The 20,019-nt window shown below is 54.9% G+C and overlaps 1 protein-coding gene across 3 annotated transcripts in view; it reads left to right on the forward strand.

Annotated features, from left to right (window-relative positions):
* Positions 1-20,019, forward strand: part of SHISAL1 (shisa like 1) — an 87,264-nt gene that overhangs the window by 40,914 nt on the left and 26,331 nt on the right. For 2 of the 3 annotated variants that reach the window (XM_033233680.1, XM_033233681.1), the window contains exons 4-5: positions 4,897-5,214; positions 15,657-15,749. In XM_033233680.1, the coding sequence (XP_033089571.1) occupies positions 4,897-5,214; positions 15,657-15,749 (411 nt within the window). The remainder of the gene's footprint in view (positions 1-4,896; positions 5,215-15,656; positions 15,750-20,019) is intronic. The other variant, XM_033233682.1, reaches the window with a different exon arrangement.

Here is a 20,019-nt window from a genome sequence, read left to right on the forward strand (position 1 = left end):
ATTTTGTGTTTTTAGTAGAGACAGGGTTTCTCCATATTAGTCAGGCTGGTGTCGAACTCCTGACCTCAGGTGATCCACTCGCCTCGGCCTCCCAAAGTGCTGGGATTACAGGCGTGAGCCACTGCAACCAGCAGGCCACACTCCCATTTTTTAGGTGAGGTTGGCAGAGGGGCCATCGGCCATCTTCCAGCTGTGCCGATGTCTCGTTCTGGCCTGCTGGCCTCAGGAACTCTCCTCCTCCACCCTCAAATGTGACTGCCTGGTGGGGTGGTGACGGGAACTTCCATCCCCACGCTGGCTGCAGCTGCTCTTCCTGCTGACGGATCTGCTCCTGTGCCCCGGGAAGACGTTCAGTGAGATTCCTCCATCAGAGAAGGTTTTGTTTACTGCTTGGGAAACACCAAAAGAATTTGAATCAGTAAATATCCCAAAATACACTGAAAAAATTGCGATCTGCGGCTTTGGCTGCCTTCACATCTTGCTCCATAAAACAGCCTTTGGTTTTTTATCTTCTGCCATTTACAAAACACACACCCACATAACAAAGACCCCTGCATCTGGATGGAATTACTTTCCAGGTCACATATTTTTCATTACGTTTATGAAAGTTTTGTAAAGACCTGAATCTTCCCAGCTGGCTGACCATGGGGAGGGCCAGCCGTGGCAGGCCAGGGGAGTGGTTTCAGCATGGTGCCCATGGCCCGGGTGTCCCCGCCTGCCACCTCCAGGGTAGTCACCTCGCAAGGGAGGGCGAGTCAGCAAAGGCAACACCTCCTGCAGGCAGTCCCCTCCCTTCCCTGACAGTGAGGATGAGCTGGGAGGGCTGGAGGTCATGTCATGTGTCAATTCCAGCGAGCTGGCTGCAGAGTCCAGGAGCCCGGCAGTACACACACACACACACACACACACACACACACACACACGATGACAATGACACACTGATCTGCAGGATGCCCAGGACAAGCGGGCACACCATGCAGGTGCAGGGGACCCCTCTCTGGACATCTGTCCTAGATTTGACCATGGAATTCCCCCAAGATCAGCTTACTTGAAGTCAGAGGATCCTGGGTCCAGCTCCCAGCGCTGCCACGCACCAGCTGTGTGGCCTTTGGCAAGTGACTTTGCCTCTCTGGGTCTCATTTACTCATGTGTGACATGGGGATACTAGCTCCTCCCTCATGGCACCATTGCATGGATTCAGAAGCAAAGGGCACTGGCACATAACAATGGCTGGTGTTTCTATTAGCTGCTGGCGCACAGACATGCAGCCTATAAACTCCAGGGAAGTTAGTATCAAAGCAGCCACTGTCCCCAGGCCATCCTCAGCTCTCAATACGTGTTGGTGTCAGTATTCACAACCTAAGGCTGAGTGCTGGGCTCATAAAGATGATTTGAACCCCAACCCCGCCCTCAGGGCCCTCCCAATCTCCAGGGGCAGACAGTCCTACAAAACAACAAAGACAACAGTGTGCTCTGGGACATCCAGTGGCTTTGAGAATGCAGGGTAGGGGTTGGACTGACACAGGGCATCAAGGAAGGCTTCCTGGAGGAGGTGATATCTGGGCTAAGACACATGCCAGGGCCAGCTGGGTGTGCAGGAAGTAGGCAGGGGTTCTGGACAGAGGTGCAGCATGGACAAAGGCCTCCAGGCTGGAGCAGCTTTTCTTTCTTTTTCTTTTTTTGAGATGGAGTCTCGCTCTGTCACCCAGGCTGGGGTGCAGTGGCGCACTCTCAGCTCACTGCAGGCTCTGCCTGTGGGATTCATGACATTCTCCTGCCTCAGCCTCCCAAGTAGCTGGGATTACAGGTGCCCGCCACCATGCCTGGCTACTTTTTTTTGGTATTTTTAGTAGAGATGGGGTTTCACCACGTTAGCCAGGATGGTCTCGATTGCCTGACCTTGTGATCTGCCCGCCTCGGCGGTGGGGGAGGACCACCGTTTTAAATGGAAGATTCTCAACTATCAAAAAGCTTGGCTCTTAAAGACATTTTCCAGTGCCTCCCGAGCTATGGTGTCTACAAGCATCATCCTCAGAGATGCCTGGTCAGTAGGCTCTGGATCTTCAGTTTGGCAAACCCTCGAGATGTGTCTGTTACAAGGGGTCCACATTTCAGAACACCCCACTACTGGGTCCTGCCAACAGACACTTTATTGTCTGTAGCTCTCTGGAGTCCCCACTGCTCAAGGGTGGAGGCTGGCTGAGTGCAAGCTGTCCTGAGTGCAAGCTCAGGAAGGTGTTCCCATCACCAAATCCCAAAGTGCTGGGATTACAGGTGTGAGCCACTGTGCCCGACCCCTGGAGCACCTTTTGTATCTGAGAACCTGGTTGGCTGCAGTCAAGGCAGTGCGTTGTAGTGGTTAGGAGCGCAACTCTAGAGCTCAGCTGCTGAGTTCAAATTCTGGTTCTGCCCCTTAATGGCTGTGAGCTGTTAGGCAAGTCTCTTAATTCCACTGAGCCTCAGTTTTCCATCTGTAAAGCAGGGATGACAACGATGAAAAAAACTCTTTCCTCCTGTGGTTGCATGAGCATTAAAAGGGCTAACGTGGGAAGCAGGTGGGGGAACAAGTGTCCACTGCCGCTTCTGGTACTATGATTTCTTGGCCTGGTGGTTCGAGGCCCAGCCTGTGGCCCAGCCACACCCCCAGCTGGCATCCTGGACCCCTTCTGTGGACAGCATCTGCACACAGCTGCCCTGCCTCCTCTTTCCCTGTCTCCTCCCTCAGCCCCCATGGCTGCTGCCATGGGAACCACTGAAGAAAAACCTGGCACTTAGAGCAATTCTGTGGGGGCTGCAGGAGGGAGGGTGCTGGGGAAAGCAGGAGGGCCTGGGGACTGGAACCAGGCCTGCCTCCTCAGACTGCGGCCTGCAGGGACATCTACCCCGGGGATGCCTGCCCCAGCATGCTGGATGGGGCCACAGGCCTCTTTTTCCTGGAATTCCTGGAGGTAATTCCATATCCAGATGCCTCCAGGAAAAGCTAGACTCTCTTTAACAGACTCTCTTTAACATAAGGCTGCTGGGGCCTGGCTGTCAGTCATTTACACCTTAGCATGACTGAGCCCCTCAGTCTGATGCGGGCTTCATGGTGGTGGAGACTGGGAAGTGGGGGCAGGGAGGCAGCAAGGACCCACAGCGACCGGGAGCTGTGGGATTACAGCGACAAAGCCCAAGTACCAGCCTGCGGTTGCTCATGGGAAGTGCTCAGGACATCCAGAGGCTCCCAGGCACCCGAGCAGCATCTTCAGGCCACGAGCTTGGCCAAGTGAGGGGAGGGAAGGATTCCAGGCAGAGAGTGAGAGCGAGTTCCCCAGCCCTGGACTCAGCCCTGGTCGGAGTCACAGGAGTCCAAGGAAAGCAGCCCCCATCTTCCTACAGAGGCCGCTGCTGGCACCCAGGACTGACCTAAGCCTGGGAAGATCTGGAGCCTGGAAGCTGAGACTGAGAGAGGCCTAATGCTCATCTCCTCCAGGCCCAGAGACAGGCAAGGGTTTTCCCAGGCCACACAGCAAACCAGGCAGAGGAAGAATTAGAACCAGGCCTCCAGGCTCCGGGTTGGTCCATTCCCCCAGCCTCAAACAGGATCTTAAAGGATCTGCTTTCCCCAAGACCCCCATCTGGGCAGGAGCCAGGTGAGTCTCTCCCTGGGGATGTGCAGCGGCGGCGTGTGCAGGCCGGACACTGGCTCCGTTCATACCTCTCGACACCAGACGCGCACACCCACCCAAACACATGCCTGCAGCAGGGAGCAGACGGAGGTGGCACCGGAGCGATGAATGGATCGGTGACTTCAGGCAGTCACAGCCCCGGCACACGCTGTTAGGGCTCAGCAGCCCCAGCTGTAGCAGCAAGCCCAGGACACCATCCACCCTGGGCACACAGTGAGGGAGACTCGGACCCTGGCCCTGGGGAAGGGTGTGGAAGACAGATGTGGCTCTAGGTGACAGGAGCTGGGTTTGAGGGGAACTCAGGGCTATGGACCAGAAGACAGGCTTGACCCAGCCATGTAGGAGGGTCAGGGTGTCCAGAAGACTTCCTGGAGGAAGTGATCTTGGACAAAGGGCCGGTGGGAGGTAGGCAGGGGAGGAAGGGGGCAGGGAAAGAAGGCACAGCCTGTACCAAGGTCGGTTGCTGGGAGTGCAGACCCTCCCTGCAGTGGAGTCGGTGGATGCTGGGAGAGCCAGGCTTCACAGCAGGCTTCCAAACCCAACGGTAACATTGGCCGCTGCTGCCTGAGGAAGGCAGAGCAGCCCTTGGTGGGGAAATGTTGGGCAAATGAGTAAGAGAAGTGAGGTCATGGGGCCCGGACACCCACAGCCTGGTCGTGTGGAGTGAAGGGGACCCCTGGGGGAGGCTGGAAGGGGGTCTGGAGGGCAGAACCTGATGCCTCTGCCCTTGGTCCAGCAGGATGGGGAGGACCTCCATCCTCACAGCAGGGGTGAGGCAGTGAGAGCATCCTGGGTGTCAGGAACAACGTAGACAAAGGTGGGGCGGGGGATGGTGAGCAGGGGCACCTGCAGGAAGGAGGGAGAGGGCAGGCCAAAACAGCACCAGGTAAAGGAAGAGGCTATCATGTCCTGGGAGCCCCAGATGCCAGCTCAGAATTCCCCACAAAGTACCTGATTCTGTGGGACCCACAGGGATCCCAGCCCAAGGGCTAGGGGTCCTGGAGGATGCTCAGGTGGGGACCAGGCAGTGGATTCCAGGGAAGGAGGCGAACAGGGCAGGCAGAGGAGAGGGAGCCAAGGCCTTGCCCTCCAGAGGGGCTCAGTACCCTCCTCCCTGGGACCACAACAAAGCCCCCAGGCCACATTCTCTAATCAGTCCCACTGATGAAGCTGGCCTGAGCTGGGCTGCTCCCCTCTCCTCACTTACTCCCTCTCTGTTTGTTCACAGCAATTACACCGCCTTGTTGGGAGTGTGGATCTATGGCTTTTTCGTGTTGATGCTGCTGGTTCTGGACCTTTTGTATTACTCGGCAATGAACTACGACATCTGCAAGGTCTACCTGGCACGGTGGGGCATCCAGGGACGATGGATGAAACAGGACCCCCGGCAGTGGGGGAACCCTGCTCGGGCCCCTCGGCCAGGGCAGCGGGCCCCACAGCCGCAGCCTCCTCCAGGCCCGCTGCCGCAAGCCCCCCAGGCCGTGCACACGCTGCGGGGAGATGCTCACAGCCCACCACTGATGACCTTCCAGAGTTCGTCTGCCTGGTGAGTGGCTGCAATAGAGACCCAGACTGATGTGGGTGATTGTCTTTGGAGAGCTTGGAGAATACGCCATCATTCTTGCCATAGTGTTTGGCTCATTAGGTACCCGATTGTTTGCTTAGCTTGCTGTTTGCCAAGAAAAATTTCAAACTGTCATGGGTAGCCTACAACATATGCCTGGACAGGAAAGTCAAAATGAGAGGTGGAAACAGAGCTTAGAAGCAAAGCTTGCAAGCGCGTTGTGCTTAGAGCCCCGTGTGAGAGCTGGAAACACTAAACATTGCGTGGAGTTTTGTGTTTCCTAGTTGTCAAGGCAAAGGGGAAAACCGGATGGCTTTCTGAGTTGTAAATCTGGCCAAAGGATGCAAATCAGTCTGTCCAGGCAGATTTTTCAGCATGAGGTTAGAAAATACAGATGTTACTTGGTTCCTTATATGTACATGCCTTGTGTGGCATGAGGGGTACTAGCGCTGACTCAGGCAGGCTGTTCAGGAAGGAAGGAAGGAAGCCAGCCAGCCAGGGAGGTGGCATCTCCAGGGTTGGTCTTGTGGGGTGGCTGCTCCAGGGTTATGTTCAGATCTGAGCTTGTCTACAGCAATTCCCATTTCCGCCCAGTTCCGGTATGGTGGGAATGGGCCTGACCTAACCCCAGGTGGCCCTGGGTAGTGCAGCATCTAGAGTTGGAAGGGGAGAGGCAGGGTCTATGCGTTTGGAGCAGGAACTCCCTGGGAGGCTGACTAGCACCAAGGACAGGAGCCAGACGGAGGGTCGATTCCCAGGTCCAGGGGTAGAGTGAGAGGTTCAGACGCTCTGTGAGGGCTGAGCTGCAGCCATGGGCACACAGGGCTCAGGGCACATCATCCAGGGACATCATGATACCAAACCCGGGTTGCAAGATCCATCCCAGAATCCCCCTGCTGGAGGGGTGCAGGAGTTTGCCACACAGTGACCCCTGGGTTCACGTCCAGGAGCTCTGAAGGCAGTCTGACCTGGGTCTGAGTCCTGGCTCTGCCATTTACCTGCTCCTTGATTTCAGGCACAAGATTTCACCCTCTTAACCTTCCAATCCTTGTGAAGGAGGAGTGGGTAAGACTGCCCCCTCCCAAGGGTTAACTGTGCCCTTACCTGGCACATAGTAGGTCCTCAGTTAACCCTTGCTGCCTCCTCTTTGGAGGCAGCAACCAAGCAAGTTAGTGATCGTTCACATAGCTAGCAGGTAGTGACCTTTTCAATAATGAGTGTGCCTTAAATAATTAATAAGATATGCATAAATCAGCTTGTGCTTATCGATCGAATAATGACGCCATCAATCACACAGTAGACAGAGACACAGCCCTGTGTGACTCTGTTTGACAAATGCTGGCTGAGTCCTGGGGCAGGGGTCTGTGCCAGGCTCTGAGGAATGTGGAGGTGATGGGTAGAGAAGAAGCCAGCCTCCACCATTGAGCAGTGGGGACTCCAGAGAGCTACAGACAATAAAATATCTGTTGGCAGGACCCAGTAGTGGGGTGTTCTGAAATGTGAACCCCTTGCAACAGACACATCTCAAGGGTTTGCCAAACTGAAGACCCAGAGCCTACTGACCAGGCATCTCTGAGGGTGATGCTTGTAGACACCATAGCTCGGGAGGCACTGGAAAATGTCTATAAGAGCCAAGCTTTTTGATATCTGAGAATCTTCTGTTTAAAACGGTGGTCCTCCCCCACTCCCACACCTTTTGCGTGCACGTGCATTTGGAATAAATAGCTCACACCTCCCTGAACACTTGCCAAGAGGATGGTGGATGTCGTGAGCGCCCTGCACTCAGCACCTGGGGGCTGTTTTCTTGCCTCGGCCTCAAGGTCCTCCATTTCCTGTCTCACTGTGCTTGCTGCTAACAGCTCCCCCATCTCATACTGCCCAGAACACTTTTGCCTGTCTCAGCAGCTGTTCCCACCCTACCCCGTTCCATGTTGCTTGTCATCAACAGGCACACATTGTGCACCTGCTGTGTGCCAGGCACTGTGCTGTGCCATCAGGATGCAGAGAGCTTGCCAAGCCTGCAGGGATTGCACGGAGCCTGAGTGGGCGGCTGAGCTCCAAGTCCAGGTGGGACACATTTCCTTTTGGAGCTCAGAGGCTCCTCGTCTTTCCTGACTGTCCTGAGTGCAAGCTCAGGAACGTGTTCCCATCACCATGTGAGTGTGAAAAGGGGTTGTCAGAACCCACAAGGGTGTGGTGCAGGATAAGGGAATAACCAGTCCCGGGCTGGATTCACGGGCACCGTCCCACTCCTGCTGTGCTCTTTGACATGCAGCATGACTCTGCGTGAGGAGCTTCCTTTTTGGGCTTCAGTTTTACCAATTGAGGAACCAAAGTGAGAGGGGGTTTGATCTGGAGATCAGGGAGGAGCCTCCTTCTCTGCCACTCCAGGGTCCTCCCGGCTGTGTGACCCAGGATGTCTCCAGCATTGTAGCTCTGACTCCATGTGGTGTCCCAGTCAATGGAACACTGCTTGGTGCCCAAACAGGCATTACAAACTCTCTCTGCGGCTCTTCTCAGTCACACTGGAGAGTGTCCAGGCAAGGAGTATGGGCCAGGGAGGCTCTTGAATGCTCATCAGCCCCTGGAAAGGCTTCTCTTCCCCTCACAGCCCTCTCAGGAGCCTCCTGCTGAGTGCTGCTGCTCCCCAAAATCTCTCTTCACCTCCAGAAGTCTCCTGTGAGCCCAGCCTCTGTGGCTTCTCTCTCTTTCTCCCCTGCCTACCCCAGCTCTTTCTCCTGCGAATGACTCCAGCTTCTCCAGCTCCTCGGGGTCCCCCGTGCAGGGGCGGCAGGTGGAAGACAGCTGCAGACACACCCTCATCCCCTGAGCTCCTGGAGTCTCCTAATGAGGCTCAGCCACTTCTGGGGAGGCTTAGTGGGACCCAAGCAGTGGGTCAAGGACCACCCTGGGGGGACAGAGGCAGGAGGCAGGCGATGCCAGGACAGGGCAGGCAGGCGATGCCAGGACAGGGCAGGCAGGCGATGCCAGGGCAGGGCAGGCAGGCGATGCCAGGGGAGGTGGAGGCAGGCGATGCCAGGGGAGGTGGAGGCAGGCGATGCCAGGAGGGCAGGCAGGCGATGCCAGGAGGTGGAGGCAGGCGATGCCAGGACAGGGCAGGCAGGCGATGCCAGGGGAGGTGGAGGCAGGCGATGCCAGGGGAGGTGGAGGCAGGCGATGCCAGGACAGGGCAGGCAGGCGATGCCAGGGGAGGTGGAGGCAAGGGGCAGCTGTGCTGGGAGCCAGGACTGCCTCAGTGCCCAGGAGTTCCCTGCCCCTGGCTCCCACCCTGATTGCCGCAGCGGTTCTGATGGGTGCTCTGCAGCGGGAGGGCCCTTGGTGGGCGGGGAGCAGATCCCAGAGCTGGGGCAGAGGAGTAAGCTGGGCGACTGCTGGGTCCAGCCTAAAGGTCCTCGGCTCCCCAGATGAGGCCAGCGCAGCCTCCCCTCTCAAAAACCCCTTGGGTTTGGTGGGTGAGGGGCCCGAGGCAGCCCCCAGGCCACCGCACAGCCGTATTGAAGGGCCTGGCGGCAGTGGCTCGGCCCCACGCAGTCCCCGCATCTCGGTCCCCACAGACACGCACTCCATCAATCGCTAGAAATGTGCTTTTCCTGCCAGCTGGCCCGGCAAACGCCAGGTGCTGCCGAATCACATGGCCAGGCAGGTGGGGCGTTGTGCTGTTCCCTGCCTGTGGGATTTATAACTGAGTTAGGAGCCAGCAGGGGCGTCGAGAGGGGTGCAATGGTCGCAAAGCTCAGCCACCTTCGTTTAATTTCATGGGGAAGCGGGGCTTTCCCTCCACTTAGTAGATAATGAACTCAGACTGTGAAGTTTCTTGCTCAGATTCTCTGGACTGTCTTCTCCGGCGACCCCAAGACTCTGCCCGTCATTTCCTCCTGAAAGTAGTCAGGACAACCGCTGAGGGCCCGGAGCCCAGTATGACCCAGCAGGCACCCCAGGGACACAGCACCTGCGACAAGGTGCCTTCTTCATCTAACAGTGTCTCCTTCGCACCGCGGGGGTCCTGGGTTTTCCTCCCAGGGGCAAAGAGCCTCTCTAAGCACACTCAGTTCACAGCGCGGCAGGAGGCAGCACTACCCCCTATACACATACACACACACACACTCACACATGCTCACACACTCCCACCTGTATTCAGCCCGACCGGGCCCTCCCACCAGTCTCTGACCTGACCTCACTCTCTGGACTTTCATCCACCTGCCAGACTCCCCGCCCTTGTCAGTTGTGCAATGGTGTGCAGCTCCCATGGCCAGAACTGCAGCCCAACTCAGGGCCCCAACACATATTAGCTGCTCAGCAAATCCTGTGCAAGGGATGCAGCAGGAGCATCAGCACTGGGGGTCCAGGACACGGTCTTGGCTGAGCCCTCTCTCTCCTCAGGTGGTGGGCGCTGGTCCCCTCACACTGACAGCCCAGGTCTCACTTCTGCACTGCCAGGACCCACCTCAGGCTAAAGGAGCAAGCAGTGGAGGGGCCAACAAGAGGAGCTGCTATGCCCCTGGGATTAAGCCGGGCCCAAGAACGTCGCCACGTTCCTGCCACATGCTGTGCTGTCTTCATCACTGCAGCTGTGGCCGGGGTCCTGGGAGGTACCACTATCATTGTCGTGATGGTCGTTACTGTTGCTGTCTGAAATCCAGGGCACAGGCAGCAGCTCCCAGTCAGACACACCCACTGGCCCCACCAGCACCACACAACCTGCCTGCCCCAAGCCTCCTCAGCTGGAGCCTCAGTGTCCCCATCTGTAAATTGGGCAAGCCTGGCCTCACAGTATAGTTGTGAGGACCTGATGAGGGGCCGACACCCTCCTGGGACCCCCAGCTCCACTCCCCATTGTCCTCACCTCCCTCCCTCCCCCATCCATCCACATTCCCATTTCTGAGAGAGGGCCTCGGCTGCCTCCGAGCCTGCTCCCCAGCCCTTGGTGGCCTGACCCTGCCTCCCGACCTAAGCGGCCCCCTCCTAAAGCCTCAGGCTACTGTTCACCACCCTGTAAGACCTGCAGGGCCCAGCAGAGAGTGCTGGGAACCATGCTTAGTGCTTGACTTTAGACACTGCCCCCCTTGGTATTTCCATGGACTCTTGTAACTCCCACCCTGAGGATTGGGCTCAGCAGGACGCATCATCACCTTGTATGGATGAGTGAACTTGAGCTCAGGGAGGGTCAGTGACTTGCCCAAGGCCACACAGTAGATCCATGGGTTTCAGCCAGGGTTTCCCCAGCCCATGTCAAATCCTGAGCCGACTGCCACCTGGCCCCTGCCTATCTCAGAACCTGCCCCCACCTCACTGCCCATGCTTTCCACCTCAGCCTTGACCCCTCAAATCCCTCGCTGATTCATACCTCCTTGCTTCTGACTCAATTCTCTTCACAGTGTGCTCTGTCCCACACCTCCCTGGGGAACTTCTATTCATTCTTCAAAACCCACCCTGAGGTCTAGGGGCTTGGGTGGAGATGGGGGATGGGGAGTGACCTGAGGAGAGGAGGCTGCCCAGCCCCAGCTCTCCCAGCCCCGAAGCCCTTCCAGGCTGTCAGAGTTCAGGGAAAAATTCCCAACTTGGCTCAAGGGGATCATGTGTGCATCTCAGATCTTAAGGGGCATCCAAATCCCCTGGGTCTTATTGGGTTTGCAAAATCTGATGCCTAATGATGGGGTAGGCCTGGGATTCTGTATTTATAGCAAGTTCCTGGGAGATGCTGATGCTGCCTGTGGGGCATGCAGGGACAGGGCAGAGTGGTCATTAGAGCCTGAGTGCCTCTACAGCATTGGCTCCATCACCCTGGGCCCTGGGGACCTCAGGCCACCTGGAGAGAAGGGAGCCCAGCAGGGGTGGGGAGATGTCCAGAGTTCCTCCCCATCCATTGGCCTCTGTCTATCAGCAAAGCCCCAGTACCACCTTTTCTCACCTCACTCTCCCTGCACCTAGAACCCCTCAAGCTCTTTGCAAAACTCATTCATCCTCTCCTGTGAGGTCCTAGAGTTCACCCAACCCCAGAACCTTCTCCTGCTGAAACTCAAGCATCGTGTTCTTCCCAGCTCTGCAGCCAGAGTCCTTGGTGTGTGGTTTCTGCAGGGAGGGTGCCAGCCAGCAGCAAGAAATTCCAGAAAATGAGGAGACTGAAAAGGGAGATGACCAAATATCTTCTTTCCTTGGTGTAATGTCAAATACCAAGGAGGCTTCCGTGATTGGAATTCAGAAGACAGTTGATGTCGTGAGTGGGGACAGAGTTGCAGCTCCTTGGGGGTTCCAGCTGGACCAGGAAACTGGGCTGTTCCCTCCAGTTCCTGTCTTTTCCCAACTGGGGCCTGAGAGGGCGCATGTTTCCTCCTTTACTGGCTCTCTAGGCTGCTTTCCATTTGTTTGGACAGCTTGGCGGAAACCCTGGAGGATGTCCATTCATCAGTGTCACTCCACGGTGGTGGGTACCATGGGCAGCAGGTGGGGGGTGACAGAAAGGCTCAGAACCAGTGACTCCACCTGCTGTGTGTTCTCAGACAAGTTGCCGGCCCTCCCTGAGTCTCAGTGCCTGCCCTGGATGGTGATGGTGATGAGAGATCCTGAGGGTACACAGGGGGACTGCAGGGAATCTCCTCCTCCTGCTCACGCCCTGGTGCCCAACTCTGCAGACTCCCCGGAGTGCAGGCTACAGTCCCAGACTCTAGGAATCCTCCTTAAGCCGAGGCCTATGCTGCTCCTCCCGCTGTGTCCTAGACATGGCTGACTGTGGCCCAGCTAGGATCCACATCACCACGACCCATGGAGGCCCCTGAGGTGCACCAGGACCCCTGTGGCAGCTGCAGAGTTTCTCCTCACCTCTTCTCCTGGGGAACACAACTCCTTGATCCCTTTCTGCACCCCCAAAAGTTCAGGGGGGGCATTAAAATCCATGGAGAGGCCCGACCGCCCTGAGCCAGTGCACAGGCTGTCCCTGGGGGCTGCGGTCCTGTTGCTTTCTTTATTTCCCTGCCTTATTACCTGCCTCCTCCTACTCAGCACTCCCCCAAGGGATAGTCACAGTTTCCTCTGTTTTTCTGCTTCATTTTCCACCATAAAGGTGCCCCTGCTTGCTGGAGGACTGTATTAGTCAGGGTTCTCTAGAGGCACCAAACTAATAGGAGCTATGTAAAGGGGAGTTTATTAAGTAGTAGTAATTCACACGATCACAAAGTCCCACAGTAGGCTGTCTGCGGGCTGAGCAGCAAGGAAGCCAGTCTGAGTCCTAAAGCTGAAGAACTTGGTTGGAGTCTGATGTTCAAGGGCAGGAAGCATCCAGCGCAGGGGAAGGATGGAGGCTGGGAGGCTAGGCCAGTCTCACCTTTTCGCATTTTTCTGCCTGCTTTATATTCAGGCCACGCTGGCAGCTGATTAGATGGTGTCCACCCAGATGAAGGGTGGGTCTGCCTTCCCCAGCCCACTGATTCAGATGTAAACCCCCTTTGGCAACACCTCACAGACACACCCAGGATCAATACTTTGCAGCCTTCAATCCAATCAAGTTGACACTCAGTATTAACCATCGCAAGGACACTGCCAGTGTGGGAACCAAGTGACCTCACCAGCATCCGCGGGGCTCCGCGTCCTCCAGCCTGGCCGGTCGTCAGAGCAGTGTTGTCATCCTGCACATAAAATGGTGTGTCTTGGGTTTTTTATTCAACATTATGTCCCATCAAGCCTCCCGTGTGATGGAAAAGTGTTCATAACCACCACTGCAGTGGCTGTGCTAACTGTCCAAGGAGACAATGGCCCATAATTCAGTGACCCACTTCTGCCTCAGGCCATGGGGATTTCTAATTTTCTACCCTGAAATGGTTCTCTTTTAGCCTCTGTGAGCACGCTTCTGTCTCATGCCCAGGGTCCTTCAGCCTCCAGGAAGAGAGGGTTTCCCCCTCTCCAGCACTCCCTGGAACCCCCACAGGGTTTCCCTCCACATCCCCGCCTAGGAGGGTGTGGCCCAATGATCCAGCACTCACTCACCCTCCAGGAAGCTGGCCTCTGTTTGAATAGCCCCACCTGCCATGAAGCTTTTTTGATTTGTTTTGTTTGCAGGCAGAGTAGTTGAGTTAGGAGCAAAGGCTCTTGGAGGCAAACAGAACTGGATTCAAATCCCAGCGCCCCTGTTTTGAGGTACCTGGAGGGCCTCCAGCAGGGAGCTTACCCCTCCTTACCAGGACAGTGGGTGACAGAACTGGCCTCTCAGGTTTTGTCTGCTTAAATGAGAGGAAATACGGAAAGGCCCTGGCATGGAGCAGCTGCTCTGCAAATGCTCGGATCCTCTCCCAGGAGCCCTCCCCACTGTTCACGGCTGTGTCCAAGACAGTGCTCAGATGTCCCAGGGTTCACAGTCCACCAGACTAAGCACTGGTCAGCCAGGGGGAGGAGCAGCTAACACAAAGAAAGGGTTTCAGTGGATGAATAGGAGTTTGCCAAAGTGGGGAAAGGGGATCCCAGCAGAGAGAGCAGCGTAGGCATAGCCTCGGAGGAGGGAGAGACTGAGGGGAACCGGGGAGCCCCAGGTCCTCTGCACCACAGGGTCCTGGATCCTGGCCCCTCATGGCTGCCTTTCGTGCTCCTCTTTGCAGCTCCAACCTTATCTCCCCGATCTTAGATACAAGGGCTTCTCCCTTTAACTTCTCTCTCATCTCCACCCATCCCCTGGGGACCCCACCCGGACCCACAGCTCCAGTCCTGTCCACCTTCCCATCTTTCTCCCTGGTCTCTCTCCCCTGAATCCAGATCTGCTGTCATCGCAGAGCCTGCGTCCTTAAGGGCAGCTCTTGGATGTCCCATAGATGTGGGGGACCAGCACATCCATGTCCCTGCTGCCTCCCAGCATCTCCTTGGCTCCTCCCTTTCTTTCCCGCTTCACGTGTTCCATCAGCAATACCGTGAAAATGAAGCCAGAATCTGCCCCACACCCACCCCTCCACTGAGATCAGCCCTCCTTGCCTGTCTTCTCTGGCCAGGAGGGCGGCAGCCGCCTCCGCATGTCTCCCTGATACCAGCCTTTGTCCCCGACAGCAGCAGGGTGATCTTTTAAAAACATTAAGTCAAGACCCACCAATGGCCTCCTTCACACTTAGGAATCAAAATGCTTTCCTTGGCCAACAACGTGATCTGACCCCACCCCATCCCACTGTCCCTCTGTCCTCATCTCCCCACACTGGCACTTGCTGTAGCCATACCTGCTGTTCCCTCCACCCAGACCTCTCCCCTCCCAGACACCAGCAGGGCTCACTCCTCCCTTCCACAGCCCCTGCTCAGAGTCACCCGATCAGAGGGGCCTTCCCTGGCCAAGGTTTACAAAATAGAAGCAGCCACCTCCGCCAATCACTCTGTCCCTTTGTCCTCCTTTACTGTCTCATCGTGTGCATTGCCGCCTGACATCACGTTGGCTTTGTGGCTTTGTGCCTGTCTCCTCCGCTGGATGGAAAACCCAGGAGAGTTGGGATTGGTGTTTCTTGTGCTCAGCTGTGACCCCAACACATAGAACAGGGCCTGGCACATAGTAGGTGCTCAATACATCCATGTTGCATGAATGAATCTTCCTGCCCCATGCCTTGTGCACAGAAGGCACCTAGACACTGTCAAATCAGTGAACTGCTTTATTACTGCTAGTAACCATAGTTCCCATGTATTGAGGACTTACTGAGCTAAGCAGCTGCAACCAATTGTGCCATTTAGCCTCCCCAGCTGCACTGCAGCTTGGCCATCCCGAGCCTCATTTTATGAAGGAGACACCAAGGCTCGGGGAGAGATTCCTGGGAACTGCACGGCAGCTGAGCCAGAATTGGAACCCAGGTCTGGTGGACTCCAAAGCCCACATCCTTGTACTGGGAAGAGCAACGTCTCTGCCTTTACTTCACTCCCTGTGAGAGCTAACACTGAGATGATGCCGCCCCATACTGGCTGCATAGCTACCCTGTGGTTGTGGGTTCTCTGTGCAAGGCAGGTCTCACCCATCCCCGGGGCGGGACCTCAGGGATCCCCCAAAGCACCTGAGATCTGGCCTGCAGGTGTCAGTGAAACCAGTCCTGTCTGATGTGGGCCCAGGAGCCTCCCGAAACTCAGCCTGGCTTCTGATCCGCAATCAGCCCCTTTGCGGGCTGCCAGGCAGGGGTTTAAACGAGGCGATGGTGCCAGCTTGGTGTGTGCTCGGTTGGGGTGCGTGGTTGGTTTTGTTTGCTTTCGGGGTTCGTCTTTTCCCCTACACCATTTGTGAAGGTCTTTCCCAGCCCTGGGAATCTTTCCGGAGGCGGCAGGTGTACTCATCTTTTCCACCTGGCAGCTCCCCACCCTCCTCTGCAAACCACTCCCCACCAGAGGAGGGCCCGGCGGAACAGAAGGTAAAAACGCAACACCCACGCTTAGTTCTAATACAAGTTTACTTCGAAACCTCCTAGCTGTACTCTAGCAAACCCGCAGAGGGGTGAACTGCGTAGCTTCGAATCAGAGCTGAGTTCAGATCCTGTCTACGGGCCAGTGGGCAACTGCAGGTAAGCCACTAGCTCCCCTGAGCCTCAGTGTTCCCATCAGTACAATGGACACAAGTGGCCTTAGGTTGTGAGATGATTGTTAGGACTGGAACAGAGCCTGGTCTGTGGCATGTGCCTCAGGAAATGCTAACTGTGATTAATGTTGTGACTAGTATTTGAAGAGTAAAAAAATAGGAAAAAAAAGCCGCTCGGGTTCCCGCTCACTCACAGCTATAACTGCTTTGCATTCTCCTCCCTTCTAATGCACACCTGCTTTTGCGCGTCTCTAATAATGGTGTGCCTTCTGATTTTATTCTTCTGTTGAATCAGCAATGACCCTGTGATTTTACCTGACCTTTCTAAATACCATTTCAGCGGCCACACAGTTGTTCAGATTCCACGTGTGGGATTCATGCAGTCATTTCCCTACTGTGGGGCGTTTATACAGCATGTAATGTTTTTATTAATATGATGACAACACCAATCCCAGCTCTCCTGGGGGCAGGAGGAGGAGACATACTCCAGAAAACAGCAGACACCTTTGTGAGTTTGTGGCCTTTCCCTTTCTGGAATGATTTCCTCCGGATAGATGCCAGGCAGGGAGATTCCTGAGTCCAGGGGGGTGACAGTTTTATGGGTCTCGATTCCAGCGCCAGCCTCATTCCCAAAGGGCTGGTGCGGCGAGGCAGCTTTTGAGGTTACTGGATTTGGGGCTCCCTCTCCAGCATGGGGTGCCCCCATTTCTATACAGTTTGCATTTTTTGAGATGGAGTCTCATTCTATCGCCCAGGCTGGAGTGCAGTGGTGCGATCTTGGCTCACTGCAGCCTCCCTCCGCCTCCCAGGTTCAAGTGATTCTCGTGCCTTGGCTTCCCGAGTAGCTGGGATTACAGACACCCACCACCACGCCCGGCTAATTGTTGTATTTTTAGTGGAGACAGGGTGGGTGGCGGCGGGTGGGGGGAGGTTCACTGTGTCAGCCAGGCTGGTCTCGAACTCCTGACCTCAAGCGATCCATCTGCCTCAGCCTCCCGAAGTGCTAGAACTACAGGCATAAACCACCGCACCCAGCCGGTTTGCATTTCTTTGGTGGTTTTTGAGATAAAACACCTTTCATTTCATTTGTTAATTAATTGTATTTCCTCTCTTGTGAGTTGCTCATTTATTTTACTGCACCCCCAAGACAGTTGAGGTTTGAAACCATTTTCATAAAGCAACATTTATCCCCCACGTTTCAGTTCCTTGGTGTTCTTGGTCTGTGTACATCCCTCATTCTGTTTACTTAATACATTTTTAATTGACTTGAAATCAAGTCATATTTGCAGAAAACTCAGATTTGCTCTAAGCAATACCGTCGCTGGTTTAAGAGTTGTATTTTTCCTAATTCGCATTAAAACAAGCAAGTAAACATTATCCAGTATGAGATGGGGCTACATCACACTGGCTCAAGAGAGTTCAAGTTGTAGGAATTATGGTAGCCTGTTGTTAAACACAGCCACTATTGCAAATTATATAAACATGCAATTAAATACATTGTGTTAAACACACAGGTAATACATACTCAAAATGTATCACTTCCTAGTTCTTTTGCTACATTTACAGTCATCTGTGCTGGTGAGGTTATTTGCATCTGTTGTGTCTGCATGGTGGAAATCTATCAAGTGGTGGCTACTTGTATCTCTTTCTGTCTTTGATTCAGTGACAGCACCAGTATTTACACTCGGGAAATTGACAGCATGTGTTACAAATCAGGGTTTTTCTCTGCCTGGAGAATAGGTTGTTAAATGTTTACCAGCTTGCCCCTGCGCATAACGGTTCAAATGCTAGTATATTTACCTCCTCACATAATCTCGCTTGCTCCAGTGGTCTGTGAACATTGCTGTGGGAAGCCAATGTCTTTTTTTTTTTTTTTTTTTTGGAGACAGAGTCTTGCTCTGTTGCCCAGGCTGTAGTGCAGTGGTGCTATCTCAGCTCACTGCAACCTCTGCCTCCAGGGTTCAAGCAATTCTCCTGAATTAGCCTCCTGAGTAGCTGGGACTACAGGCATGTGCCACCACGCCCAGCTAACTTTCTGTATTTTTAGTAGAGACAGTTTTGCCACATTATTATGGCTGGTCTTGAACTCCTAAGCCCAGGCAATCCGCCTGCCTCGGCCTCCCAAAGTTCTGGGATTACAGCCAATGTGTTTCTTAAGTGCACATGAAAACAGTGACCTAGTGTTTCCAGGGACACCCACAGACAGGCACCCAGGGCAATGATAGCCAGGGCAAGAGGCAAGCTGGTCCCGGGAGGCCAATTCATCGGCCCTTTGCAGCTCCTGGCCCTTCCCCAGGCAAAGGAAGCAGGGCAGATGGGAAGGCAGAAAGACTGGTCTGACCTCTGTGCCACACATCTGGGTCTTTAGTGCCACCAAGGAAACGTCTTGGGCATCCTCTTTGCAAAGCCTCCAACCCTGTCCTCCTCTTTCTCTGGAGCAATCCGTGTTCGTTGTATGGATACAGCCCAGACGAGATTAATTTACTCATGTATTCAGCAAGCATTTATTGAGGGCTGGCCGCAGGCCATGCCCCGTGTTAAGTGCTGGGAACAGAAAGACAAAAAAGGCCGGGCCCCTGCCCTTAAGGAACTCTGTCCAGTGATCTGTGGAAAATCCATTCTGACCCTGCCCTGGCTTTGCTTGGAAAAATCAATGTCTTCAGCCAAAGGGTGAATATTCCTTAGGGAAGGTTTTTGGAAAAGTCGTTTTGAAGACGCACTTCTAGAATGCACTAGACCTAACACAGCTATTTGGAGTTCAGATGGAGATTTTGTGTCTCTGGGCCCAGGGTGCAGCTGTTAGGAGAAAGGAAACTGCTCCCATTAGGAGCTTGGCAACATGGCACACCTGTTTCTGGGGATGTGCTGCCTGCAGCGGGCATCTTACAAGCCCCCTCCTCGGAGGTGACTCCTATAATCCTGCCCCGGGAGAGACCCGCATGGCTCTAGCCAGCCAGTTTGGAATCTTTAGTTTGGAAGCTTAATTAAAATGCCCTAACGCAGTAACTACTGTGCAAACAAAGATGCCAGCTTGCGTGAGTAATTAACAAAAAGACACTTCCACAAAGGCCCAGGCAAATCTGGGGGCTCGTGAAGACGCCTCCAGCTTGGAGGATACTCCTTTATGTTGATTTGACGGGAATTCCACATAATCACCCTCCCGGCTGCAGCAAGAGTAATATGGAAGGAGCGAGATCACCCTGCAGAGAGAAGTGTGGTTGGGCCAGTGGCAGTCATGTTCCCAAAAAGGCAATTTAGTTCAGGGGCCCTTAATAGGGCTGGCTCCCAGATCAGGCGCTGCAGGGCAGGGCGAGTGGAGAAGGAATTTATCTCCATTGGCCTGAGTCAGGGAGGACCATGGATTCGACTTTATTTCCCCTGCTATTAAAACCCTGGTCTTAACTGCTGAAATATTTCCTTCCAAGGATAGATGCTTGTTGGCGCTGCAAATGTCTCCCAACATGGGCATTTCGGCTCCTGTCAAAATGATGGAAACCAACGCTCGCCCACGGGCTGGAGGATGCTTGCTCCCTGCTCCTCCTAAGCATGCTCCAGCTCGGACTTCCTGTAGCTTCTCAGGTGCCCCAGAGGGTGCTGGGGGAGAGGGGGACTTGTCACCTATTCCATGACAGCCACGGCTGCTGTGTCCCTGCCTGGACTCTGACTGCTACTGTTGTCACTTATGTTTCTAAGGGACATGTCCTTGTCACCCTGCAGGGCCTCAAGCCCAGATGTGTCCCCCGATCAACATGTACACTTACTGGAGTGTCGCTTACCTCCTTCCCAAAGCCATGATTCAATCCATGGGACATCTCACCATTGATGGCATCCAAGAGGGAGGGAGATTTGGGACTCAAGTCTGCAGGGTGGTTTAGATGGGAGAGAGTGGTTCCATTTGTTTAAGGGAAACATGGAGCCAGTGAAGCGGGGAGACTTGGTCTGGTGGGGGTTTTGGTGAGAGGCCACTGCCACCCAGCTGACAGCAGCCAACCAGCAGGAATGGAGACAGGGAGGCCTGGGGGGAGGCCATCACTGTGCCCCAGGCAGTGGTTGGGGGGACACACGGCAGTATTTTGGAGGTAGTGCAGGCAGGTCCCACAAAGGAATTGGATGTTGGAGGGGCACACTGAGGATGAGGACAGCTCGAGGGTCTGATCCAAGAGACATGCGGTGTTGCTGCTGACCAGGAAGGACAGCACTGGAGGGGCAGGGCTGGGCACGGGGGCGTGCATTGTTACCACCATGGGACGCCAGCA

The sequence above is a fragment of the Trachypithecus francoisi genome, unplaced genomic scaffold, assembly GCF_009764315.1.
Source record: "Trachypithecus francoisi isolate TF-2019V2 unplaced genomic scaffold, Tfra_2.0 Lachesis_group14, whole genome shotgun sequence".
NCBI classification, from domain to species: Eukaryota; Metazoa; Chordata; class Mammalia; order Primates; family Cercopithecidae; genus Trachypithecus; species Trachypithecus francoisi.